We start from the raw sequence: 12,528 nt of genomic DNA, 5'->3' as shown, positions 1-12,528 counted from the left end.
CTTGCATTGCATACTTCATTAATAACCAGTTTTTAGCCTTAGCATTTAACAATTCCCGAGCTTCCTTCTCCATATAAGGAAAAAGGAAATTTGAAATGGCATCTGGCATGATTAATTTATGCTGTTCATTCCAAAGCCTAGTAGATATTCCTTCACTATCTTTTAGATAGGTATCATTACAAGTCATTATCAATTCATTTATGATATGACCAGGCAACTCTGTTTTAACTTGAAGAAGCTTCTCTTCTTCAGCCTTCTGAATGAATAGCCTGGGAATCCAAAAACTTCGAGAGAGGTTTGTCCCACAGCCACTTAACACCAGCAAATTCATGAAAGGAATCTACTGTTGTATTTCCTTTTATTGTAGGGCTAGTTGAAACTAATGCCTTATCCATAAATATGGTGCTCACATATTTCCTGAAAGGAATCTCACTGCTTAACATCACTGCAGCCTGAAAAATAAAATTATAGATTTGTAAGCTATGATTACTAATAGACTTTAAAGTTATGTTGATGAATTCAACATGATAACATGTGCCTAGCCCCTTTAAGTACAGCTTCTGTAGTTTGAAAGGTTTCACACTTGTACATTGATGCTATCTCCTCTGGAGATTCCTGCGGATCTTCTTCACTGCTTTTTCCCTAGAGTCCAAGGACCTCTCCAGTCAATTGTCACCCCAAAACAAATGAAATTAAGAAAACATTCGAGCAGATGTAAACAAAAAGAAATTACCACTTTCTCAAGAGTAACTAAAGAACCAAATTTCTCAGGATTGCCAAATTTGTTTGCAAGTGACCACAGCCCTGCCTTATTGCAATTGCAGTACTATGATTTTGTCAGAGGCCTTTTAAAACCACTATCAAAAAACTCCTCAGCTGGTGGAAAATGCAAATTAAACTTCCTATCAATATCATCAATCTCACTCTCGGTTTCAGCCTTCTTGAGCATATTGGTGATTGAATCAAATATCTGCTTATGAAAACTGGATTCATAAGCAAGCTCTTTCGCTTTTGAAGAAGCAACCACTTTTTATCCAATTCTTGATCTACACCAAGAATGAAGGAACTCCAACAAGTTCTAAAGTACTAAATTCCTTCATTCACTAAATTTGCTATTTTAACTGTCTACCTAAAATAGTAAATTTGAAATTACCTGGTGCCATTTCAACATATGATTTCTTTCAATATCATTGAATATGTTTTCTGATTCTTCCAGTTTCAGATCTTCTAGAAGACTAAGGCATTGTTCCTTCCGGTACATTGCAATAAATGGTATCTAAAAAGTAAAGACAAGACATTTAAAAAAAAACTAAAAAGGAATATTAATAATTGCATAACCCAATAAAGCAATTTAAATATATAAATGCTTACATCATATTTCATTGTATGACGCAATTCCAAGAAACTAATAATATCTTCCCTTTTTGCTGTATCGACTAGTCTGCAGGATTTAGCCTCATTGAACAATGGATTTATGTTGGATGCTAGTTGACATAGTATCCAGGAACTTTCTTCTTCTATACTCATTCTGACGATTGCAGATCCTACAATGTCCTGAATTATCTGTGAAATTTTGTGGCAGATTATAAGTTAAGTCAAAATCTTTTCATTTACATCAATATATTGGTAATCAACAAACATTTTGAGATCATCACCTGCATCCTCTCAGGTATGTCTGTATCATTTACACAGTTATCCTCTCCAGCTATGTGCATGTCAGTAGGGATGAATGATTTATACTTGTTAGGATCATCAGACTTAGTAGCCTGAATTTGAACTATCCCAATGTGGTTTTCCAGCTGACCTTCCTTGCCAAAACTATGTTTGCCTTTCGAAAATGCAGGCGAATGTTTCCTGGCTTTAAGTTTTTTGTCTATAGGCAAAGTTGACAACAAAATCACATTAAAGAGGTAATAACTTATCTGTCATAGGTTATGACATAAGAATAGTGGGCCACTAAAAAAAACTGAGTATATGGAAATAACTGAGAGAATCTCCCATCCCGTAGATGACATCTTCATCATCCACTATAAAATCTGCCATGTCATCCTCTACATCATCGTTAGTCTGATCTTCAGCAATATCATCAAAGAGTGATACTGGAAATCAAGAATTTTTTAATCAATTTACAAACAATAGCATGCCAAGAAACCAGAATGAAAACACATGTATCAGGCATTATTGTTCCAAACACAATGTGGATCAAACATTATTGTTCCAGACTACAAGATGATGATCATCAGATCACACTGCAAGCTATCATAGGAAATTTTAATAAGCAATAGAAAGAGAAAATGAAGATGATAAAACCATAGGCAGATACAGATCACCTCTGTCATCGGAAGAGTATTCCATCAGCTCAGAGTCTACACCAGCCTTTCTAAGCTTCTTGAATTTTCCATCAATCTAGAGAAAATGAATGAAGATGAAAGAAAGAAGCATGGTAAATGACAAAAACCAGTCTCTCTAATGTTTAGAAACACACACACAGAAGGACTATTTATAGAATAGAGGTAGAAGCTAACCAATGTTTCTTGATTGAAGCTCTTGTTCTCACGAATTAACTCAAGATCCTCATCGTCAAGAACAATGTTTTTCAATGATTTCCTGAAAATGAGTAGCAAAAGCACACAGTGATGAATAAACAATGCAGATGTATGAAAATGCATAACAGGGTAGGAATGTATAATAACCTCTTTTTTTTTTCTTGTTTTGTGCTTGTTTTGTATTTCCTCCTTCTTCCTCTTCATCATCTTCGGCATCATCAACAGCAAACCCATCATTCTCAAAAACATCCAAGTCTTCCTCTGCTTTTCCAATTGAGGACAATAAATAAATAAATAAATCAGAAATTGTTCATTCAAAGAGCACCATCATCAATGCTAGAGGCTACTGTCGGGCACCACTGTACAAGTGTTCAAGTAACCATGACGGATTCAACATGTGATGCATAGCAATTTAATAAAGCTCAGAACTGAACGACATTGATAGTAGATAGAATTTTCTAAAAATGAGAAATTACAAAAAAATTAATTTCGCCCAAAATAGAGCAACAAAACAAAAGGGTGCGTGCTTGTTTACGAAAAACATATCACGGACACACGGACTAACAATACATAATTCTACCCGGGAATACTATAGATTAAATTTTTTCAATATAATATATATTTCAATTATATACTAAAAATGTAAAAAATATATATATTATATGAAAAACTTTAGCACTTTCCTCCACACACGAGATAACAACAAGACGATAGCAGCTTAAAATTTTTGTTAGCCAGAAAATCATTTTAAGAATTAATTTAACAACTTCCCACAACTATTTTTTTCATATTTTTAATATAAATCACATCCTTTTTTTAACTCTTGTATTAAAAAAATCACAAAAACGATCTTCAACCATAACAATTAAATATTACCAACAATAATATTAAAGGAAAAAAAATGTGACATCTTTTATCAAAGATGTATTTGGCCATGTAGCAGAAAACGTGAAATGAAAATGTTTAAGATGATCAAAACTACATCTCAAGCTTTATTGAATGGTAGCAGAAGTATATATATATACAAGGGGATGAAAAGCTTCTTGGAGAAGCTTGATAGGTAGTTACAACAGAAGTCTTAACTAACCTAACAAACCAGCTAACTAACTAATCTAACTAACTATCGTGATGCTGCTAAGAGTCCCCCGCAAGCTGGGAATGGATATTCATCATTCCCAACTTGTTACAAAGACCTTGAAAACAGCTGGAGACAAAGCCTTAGTGAAGATGTCGGCGAGTTGCTTCGAAGAAGAAACATGTAGGAGCTTAATGAGACCGGAATTGACCTTTTGCCGAACGATGTGGCAATCAATTTCGATATGTTTGGTACGTTCGTGGAATACTGGATTGGTCGCGATTTGAATAGCGGATTGGTTATCACAATAAAGGGTAGCTAGTTGTTTAAAAGAGACACGAAAGTCTTGAAGGACATATGTTAGCCATTGTAGCTCGCAAGTGGTAGATGCTAAGGCTCGATACTCAGCTTCAGAAGATCTGTTGGAAACTGTGGATTGCTTCTTTGATTGCCAAGATATTAGTGAAGAACCGAAGTAGACGGAGAACCCAGTGATTGAACGCCTTGAGTCTCGACATCCTGCCCAATCGGAGTCACTGAAAGCTCAAAGCTGAGGTGTTCCTGTGGCCGCGAAGAAGAGGCCTGATCCTGGTGTGCCCTTAAGGTAGCGTAAGATGCGAAAAGCAGCCTGATCGTGAGTGGTAGTAGGGTTGGACATGTATTGGCTAAGTTGTTGGACAGCATATGCAATATCGGGACGCGTATTAGTGAGATAAATGAGCCTGCCAACCAGCCTTCGATAGGAAGAAGAAGCATCAACTGGTAGAGGAGTCCCTGATGTAGCTTGTAACTTTGTGGAGTAGTCCATAGGAGTGGAATGTGGACGAGAACCAAGCATGCCTGAGTCAGAGAGAATATCCAGAGTATATTTGCGTTGACATAGATGAATACCTTGTGAGGTATGAGCAATTTCAAGTCCAAGGAAGAATTTTAAGTTGCCAAGGTCCTTTATCTTGAATGCTTGATCAAGAATCGCAGTGATACTTTGAATTTCATCAATGCTATTACCTGTCAAAATGATATCATCAACGTAAACTAAAAGAACTGTGGTGATGTTACCAGCGAATCGCAGAAAAAGGGAGTGATCAAAAGCAGATTGTCGAAAACCATGGAAAACGAGAAAGCTTGATAATCTGGTGAACCACTGTCAACTAGCTTGCTTGAGCCCGTATAGAGAACGTTGAAGACGACAAACAAGATTAGGGTTCTCGACTGAAAGCCCTGGGGGAACTTGCATGTAGACTTCTTCAGTGAGCTCTCCATGAAGAAAAGCGCTATTGACGTCGAGTTGTCGTAAATGCCATTAATGAAGAGCAGCTAATGCCAGTAGAAGACGAACAGTGGTAAGCTTTGCGACCGGAGAGAATGTATCAAGATAATCCAATCCTTCCATTTGTGTATAACCCTTTGCAACTAAGCGAGCTTTGTACCTTTCTATGGACCCATCAGCATGATATTTGATTTTATATATCCAACGGCAACCAATGGCAGTTTTGTGAGGAGGAAGAGTAGTGAGAGTCCAAGTATTGTTCAGTTGGAGAGCGTGTAACTCAGCCTGCATTGCCTTAATCCAGCAGTCATGACAGGAAGCTTCAGCATAGGAGGAAGGTTCAGTGGTTGAGGAGATGGACATGACAAAATGTCGATGTGATGGTGAAAGACGTGAATACAATAAGACCGAGCTTAGAGGATAACGAACAATAGTTGAAGTGCTGGCAGTGAGTGAAGTGAGATCACTATGATAATCCTGAAGGTATGTTGGTGCATGTTTTGGTCGTGTGGATCGACGAAGATGTGGGGAAGAAGGTTCAACTTGAGTAGGGAGGTTTTGGACTATGGGGAGTGTGTGTATGGTTTCAGCTGGTGGGTCGAAATGGTCGCCGGAGAATGATCCCGGAGCTGAAACTGTAGAAGTGAGGTTCGAATGTTGTGTTTCGGGAAAATGTGGGAAGTGATTTTCATAAAATATGATGTTTCGTGAAGAATTAATGCTATGAGAATAAAGATCATAGACTAGATATCCCTTAGTATGCGATTTAAAATCGATGAAGATGCATGGGTGTGCTCTAGGATCGAGCTTTTATCGATGTGCTTTAAGAGTGTTACTGTAACACAAGCAGCCAAACACACGAAGATTAGATATATCACATGGACGCCCATGGAGTTTCTCATAGGGCGAAATGTTGTGCAAAAATGGAGTGGGAATGCAATTGATTAAGTATGTAGCATGAGGCAAAGCGTAGCACCAAAAGCTGGGTGGTAGGCTTGCCTGAAATAGAAGAGCGCGTGTGACATTGAGAAGATGTTGATGCTTGCGCTCTACAATGCCATTTTGTTCAAGGGTTTCGACACATGAGGTTTGATGGATGATTCCTTTTGAAGCATAAAAATCATGCATGAGAAACTCAGGTCCATTATCACTTCTTATGATTTTCACTTTGCTATCAAATTGAGTTTCAATGGATGCAATGAAGTTTATGATGATATGTCGAGTTTCAGCTTTCGTATGCATGAGATGGGTCCATGTGAATCGCGAGTGATCATCAACAATCATCAGAAAATATCGATGACCATGCATAGAGAGTTTCGAACATGGTCCCCATATATCTATATGCAACAAATCAAAACTATGGGATGCATATGAATTGCTAGAAGGAAAATGTAGCTTTCTGTGTTTTGCATAATGACACGTATTACATGTAAAATTCTTGTTATTTCGTAAAAGAGGATAGTAGGATTGCATGCATTGTAACCTTTCAGATGATGGATGGCCCATTTGGAAGTGCCAAAGGTCTATAGGGATGATATTACATTTAGGATGAACGATAGTAGAACATATGGTTTTAGAGATTATTTGGTCTGGCGTGAGCTGGTAGAGGTCGTGTCTCACTTCAACTGTACCAATCTTCACACGATTGCTCATATCCTGCAAGGTACATGATGTAGACGAAAAGATTAGAGTGTAGTTAGTGGAGGATACAAGTTTGGAAATGGAAATAAGATTAAAGGCGAATATAGGTATATAGCGAACATCAAGTAAGGTTATGGATGTCGAAAGGTGCACCACTCCCGAATGGGTGGCGTAGACATGTTGGCCGTTTGGAAGTTTCACCATGACGGGATTGATACGATTATAGGAATGAAGGTTACTTAGTGAACATGTCACGCGATCTGTAGCTCCTGAATCTAATATCCAGGAGGTGGTTGTTTGAGTACTAAGGGATGGAGACATACCTGGGTTTGATGTTGTATCAGTGGAATATGAAGAGATGGAGGCAACCTGTTTGGTCTGTGACTGGTTAGGAGCTACGTTTCCGGTAGATGGCTGTTGGATTAAGGCGAGTAGGGCTTTGTACTGCTCTGGAGAAAAACGAACAATATCTTGGGACTCGTGATGTTGATTTTGATCATCCGTGGCTTTGCTATCCACTGCCACCACATTATTTGCGGTTGGTCTTCATTTGAAGGTCTTGTATCCCGGCAGGTAGCCATGCTTCTTGTAGCAGACGTCAATGGTGTGTCCGACCTTATCGCAGTGAGTGCATGTTTTTCCATACCTCACGTTATTATTTCTGCTTTTTCCATCGTAATTGAGCAGCATCCCATGCTTCTTATAGCAGACGTTTTCCATATGAGTAGTTCGTCCGCAGAAATCGCAAACAGCTTTCGCGGCATTGATGGAGATATCTCTAGATTCGAGATTAAGATTCGAAGAAACGTTACCTAACAATTGACATTCCTGCTGCGCCACATATGAAAAGATCTTCGAAATTGCGGGTATTGGATCCATAAGAAGCACATGTGATCTGATATTTCCATACTGCTCGTTCAGTCCATGCAAGAACTGCATGTCACGATCTTCAAGCTTTCGTTGTGCGATAATGGCGAGCGCAGAGCAAGAACATCTAATGTTGCAGGAGCAAGTTGGACCAGGTCTAAAATTCTCGATTTCATCCCAAATTACTCGTAGTCGAGTGAAGTACTTTGTAACTGAGAGTGCGCCTTGCTTCATTGTTGATGCTTCTTGTTAGAGATCAGAAATTCGCAAAAGGCCTCCCTGTGAGTATCGCGACTTAAAATTGCGCCATATTTCTTCAGCTTTGTCCATCCATAATATGCTTTGCCTGATAAAGGTTGCTACTGAGTGTACAATCCAAGAAACTACCATGTTGTTACATCGACGCCACACTTCATACGTTCTATCAGTCTTCAATGGTTCAAGCGCGCTTCCATCTACAAATTCCACTTTATTCTTGGCGCTTAACGCAATGATCATGGACCTGCTCCTTGAATGGTAATTAGTTGCATCCAGAACTAGAGAGACGAGGGCAATGGTTGGGTTCTCACTCAGATGCAGGTACAGGTAGCTCTCCATGTTTCTGAGTGTGGCTTCATTCATGACGAATGATTTAGAGTTGATAGAAGGATGAAAGATAAGGTGAGTGCGCAGCAGAGCTCTTCATTGGAAGAGCTCTGATACCATATCAAAGATGTATTTGGCCATGTAGCAGAAAATGTGAAATGAAAATGTTTAAGATGATCAAAACTACATCTCAAGCTTTATTGAATTGTAGCAGAAGTATATATATACAAGGGGATGAAAAGCTTGTTGGAGAAGCTTGATAGGTAGTTACAACAGAAGTCTTAACTAACCTAACAATCCAGCTAACTAACTAATCTAACTAACTATCATGATGCTGCTAAGATCTTTTACCGAAAGAACTCACTAACATTCTTACTTTTTCCAGAATCTTTACTTCCAAGTTAGTTTTTTTTTTGGCTGAATACTAACACTGTTACTACTCTCTGCGTGCATGTGTGTGAGAGAGAGAGAAAGAGAGAAACAACGAAGAGAGCAATAAATGAACAAGATGATTGAGTAGTTCATAGTGTTACCACCGTCGTCATCATCGTCGTCAACTTCGGAGGTTACAATTCTTTGATTTTTCCTTTTTTTCGGATTTTGTCTGGAAAACGCAAAACCAGAATCGAGATTCGCAACCGAGAAAAAAAAACGAAAACGAAAAAAAATCACATTATTAACGAGTGTAATAAAGTGAGTTTGTTGTTGTTCTTGTTGTTTTTCACCTCGTTCATCTTCTTCGTGTAGAAACGTTTCGCTTCTTCCTCTTCCCATTGTTGCAGAAACAATCGAGAGAAATCCTAAACTCTCTGGCAAAAGGTTTCAGAAGTTGCAAACAAAAATGATATGAAATGTAAATGTGCGAGGCGTGAGCTAGAAGTGGTGCTCACTGAGTGTCACACTCGCGATTCTATTTTCGATTAGCGTATGAACGCGACTCTGAATTTTCTCTTTGACGAGCGTGCCCTTGGCTTTTCGGTTTATTTACGAGAGTGCCACCCAGATACTGTGTTTTCGATCTGCTATCTTGATTTTGCCACGTCAGAAGTGGGGATACGTGGTGCGATCTGGATGGGTTGGGAATGAGAAAGGTTGCGAGGGATAGATGGGTCATTTTGTTGAAAGAATTTGGGGTTTAGTGTCATTCGTAGAGGAACATGCATGGAATGTGTGAAGAGGGATAATATTGTTGTGAACATGCTACGTTGATGTGACTGTGAGACTGTGAGTATGCAACTTTATATTTTTTAACTAATGCAGGAATTTTTTCCTTTATGTCTTTTTGAAGAAACTCAAGAAAGGAGGAATTTTTTGTTGCAAGAAATGAATGATTTTCTTTTAAGAAACAAGTAATAAAAAAAACTATGTATCAAAGGAGAGTGATTTTAAAACTATATACATGCTTGTTTTTTCCTACTAAGATAACACAATCCTTAGTGATTTTTTACATATGTTGTAGAAATAATTAATGTAAAAAAAACAAGACAAAAATAGTGTCTCTCGCTGCACGACAAAAAATAAGCACAAAATTTTATTTAAGGTGGTATATTCTGTTATTCTAGGTGACAAAAATAATTCATGGTAAGTAAAAAAATTTAAAATCACTCTATATTGTTACATGATTTTTTTATTACTTATTTAGTAAAAAATAGTCGAAATAAATATGGTAAGTCGTGTAGACATTTTTTATCATTTTGATGTTGTTTTACATTTCGCATTTGAAAAAGCATAGGACAGAGAGACGTTTAATGAAAGAAAAATATGTAAAAATTATTTTACCTACTCTTTTTAATACATATTTTATTATTAACTCAAATTTATTAAACACTATAAAAAAATTACGAGTTGTTTTTATTTAACAAGTGTCACTTAAAAAAAATTATAACTCAGTTAAAAAGAGTGATCGAGGTTAAGACTTAAGAGTGTATTATTAACACTCCTATGGTGTTGTGCAAATAACATTTTTCTTCTCGGTAAGAAAACCATTCCCAGCTTAGATTCATAACTCGATAGTAAATTTTACTTTTTGGATTTTAAAATTTATTTTAAATTTGAAATCGAAATAAATAAATAAATAACCTTTTTCTCAAATTAGAATTGCTTGATAATTTTATAATTTTAAAATTTAAAATCATTTTTAGTTATTTTTTTGGTAGTGTATTTGCTTATCATGCAATTTATAATAATAATAAAGGATAGATAAAAATTGAAAGATCAAAAATTTATTTTTAAAAAGCTTTAAAAAAATCTTTGTAATTAACCTTCGAAAAATTCTATTTGACTTAAGGAGAAGGAAACTTTAAAATAGATTGAGTTAAATTTGATAATTAACTTTATCTAATTGAAAATTCACCGGGACTATACTTTTTACTTGTGCATCCATCTCAAACCATCATTGATTCATTTTACATCTAACGTCTCTTCTATGTTTTATATTTATTAGTTGTTTTTTTTATTATTAGTCACGTTTGAGTTTTCAATTTTTCATTTTGAATTCAAATGTCAGCCTCTTAAGTGAAGAAAAATAAAGGAAAAGAAATGTAATAGTGTGTTTGGATGGAGCAATTTAACAAGATAATTCATTTTTTTAAGGAATTTCGAATGATTCATGGTAAAATAATTTATTTGGATAGAATATTTGAAAGGAAATTGAATTTTTGATATCTTTATGAATCATTTTGATAAACTAAAAATAATGGGATTTCAAATTCTCTCAAAAAATAAATAATTTTAAAAAAAAATTAGGAGATGCTTACTCTCACTCTTCTTGCTCATCACCCTCTCTCTCTCACTCAACGCTTGCAACAAGGGGTGACCAAGGTTTTTATGGTCGACATCAACATGGTTGTTTTTCACCAATGTCGACTAAGATTTTTTCATTCAAGACTTTTTGTATGATGTCAGCCAAGGCTATTTTTGGCTAACACTGACTATGCTTTTTGGCTGACATCACTACTAAAAAAAGTTTTTTATGATGCATATTTAAAGACGATTGTTGAAAAGCCATCGTCGTTTAGGTAGTGGTGACATTTTTTGTAAATAATTTCAACTTTTCAAGGATGATTGTTGCAAAACTATCTTTAAAACATCTTTTCGAAGACGATTTTTTTTGTCAAAATCGTCCTTGAAATTAGATCCTCAACGTCGGTTTTACAAAGAAATCGTCATGATTGGAACTTTATTTTCTTGTGATTCCACTCACTCTCGTAGTCCTTTCCTCTCATTTCCTCTCCTCGCGTCCGTTCCTCTCCATGCGTATTTTTTGTTTTCAACTTTTTACTCCCTTGTGTTCGTTCCTCTCCCTCCACATACCTCAACCCAAACCTTTTCCCCCTCCCCTCCCCTCCTTCCATGTCACCCCCTTACACTCCCTTTTCGAATCTGATCCACCACTTCAGGGAGAAAGAGCAACATTGGATCACACGCTGTTAGTGTCAGGAGAAAGCATGAAAGAGAGGGAATCATATGACATGGTGCTCAGGGACTCGTTGTCCTCCTCGAGAAGCGGTGAGTCGAGTTTAGTCTGCTCGGAGACGTGGCCATTTTCGGGAGAGTGTGACGAGGCGACGATGAGTTTCTATGATGGTGACGATGGTGAACCAAAGCGGGTGAAGGCGATGGTGTGCTTCGAGGACCGGGCCGGTCTTAATCAAGACGTGGCGTAGGTGATCCGGTCAATTCGAGCCACCATAGATGTGGCAGAAGCATTATTGAGCTCAAAGCCACCATCAGTGATCTCTCCATCAAGAGCACCATAGGGTCGAAGTAGCATCATGACTTGCAGACTCTACTGAGTGAAGAAATGACCAACTTGTACACGTGCCTCAATGGCTTTGCGTACAACAAAGGACGTGTGAAGGACAGAATTGAGAAGAAATTGCTTCAAATATCGCATCACGTGAGCAACTCGTTAGCCATGGTGAACAAAGTGCCTGGAGTGAATAAATTAACAACTTCTTCGGAATCTGATGAGGTGTTTCCATAATATGTAAAGATGCAAAAGGGGTTCCCTTCGTGGGTGTCCTCCAAAGACCTATATAAATATTCTTGTAAATTTTCAAATATCTTTGTAATCATTTTAGAAACTTTATGCCAGTAACCTATGGAGAACTGCATTAAAGGAGAAGAGAGAACTAGAGTGCCTGTAAAAGCCATTATATAATTCAGTTCGTCAAGCAGCAGAAGTTCATCGTCAGGTTGTAATTTTAGTCTTACTTTCCAGCTTTAACCCTTTATTTTGATGACTAATTTTGGAAAAATAAAATTGGACAAGATTGTCATGGTTTATTGTTTAGATATGGAGGAGGAAATGAAGAGTGGGAAGTGGAGGTAAAATTAATGTGGGTCTGACCTCCTACTTTTTATTCTCCAAAAATTTGTGGAAAACATTCAGAGAAAGCTAATTTGTAAAAAAAAAAAAATCACTGCTACTATTTCATTCTTTATACTTCCATTAGATTTTAACGCAAGGAAATAAAGTCTTATTTTCCTTTTCTTTATTTCCCTTGTTTCATCTTATTTTATTTTACATTCAAGTGAAAAGT

The 12,528-nt window shown here is 36.9% G+C and overlaps 1 protein-coding gene across 2 annotated transcripts; it reads right to left on the bottom strand.

The window, feature by feature from the left end:
* Nucleotides 1-89: 89 nt before the first annotated feature.
* On the bottom strand, nt 90-3,275 carry LOC100796035 (transcription elongation factor SPT6 homolog). Of its 2 annotated transcripts, none has more exons than XM_041014577.1 (8): nt 2,694-3,270; nt 2,526-2,607; nt 2,331-2,406; nt 1,986-2,099; nt 1,656-1,873; nt 1,372-1,563; nt 1,154-1,276; nt 90-452 (listed from the first exon to the last, which is right to left on the bottom strand). In XM_041014577.1, exons 3-8 carry the CDS (start codon nt 2,353-2,355, stop codon nt 249-251), a joined length of 876 nt encoding a protein of 291 aa, XP_040870511.1. In that variant the 5' UTR covers nt 2,356-2,406; nt 2,526-2,607; nt 2,694-3,270; the 3' UTR covers nt 90-248. The 2 variants fall into 2 exon arrangements, with proteins under 2 accessions (XP_040870511.1, XP_040870512.1); XM_041014578.1 differs by having other exon boundaries at nt 320-1,046; nt 2,694-3,275.
* Between the last annotated feature and the right edge of the window lie 9,253 nt (nt 3,276-12,528).

The sequence above is a fragment of the Glycine max genome, chromosome 4, assembly GCF_000004515.6.
Source record: "Glycine max cultivar Williams 82 chromosome 4, Glycine_max_v4.0, whole genome shotgun sequence".
Taxonomy (NCBI): Eukaryota; Viridiplantae; Streptophyta; class Magnoliopsida; order Fabales; family Fabaceae; genus Glycine; species Glycine max.
This window is presented reverse-complemented; position numbering and strand designations above follow the sequence as displayed.

Excerpts from the sequence above, each read along its gene's own strand:
- LOC100796035 (XM_041014577.1), bottom strand. The coding sequence starts at position 2,355 with ATGGAATACTCTTCCGATGACAGAG. Across the intron at positions 2,100-2,330 it reads ATACTCTTCCGATGACAGAG|TATCACTCTTTGATGATATT; the intron begins GTGATCTGTATC and ends CTTGATTTCCAG. Across the intron at positions 1,564-1,655 it reads ACATACCTGAGAGGATGCAG|ATAATTCAGGACATTGTAGG; the intron begins GTGATGATCTCA and ends AAAATTTCACAG.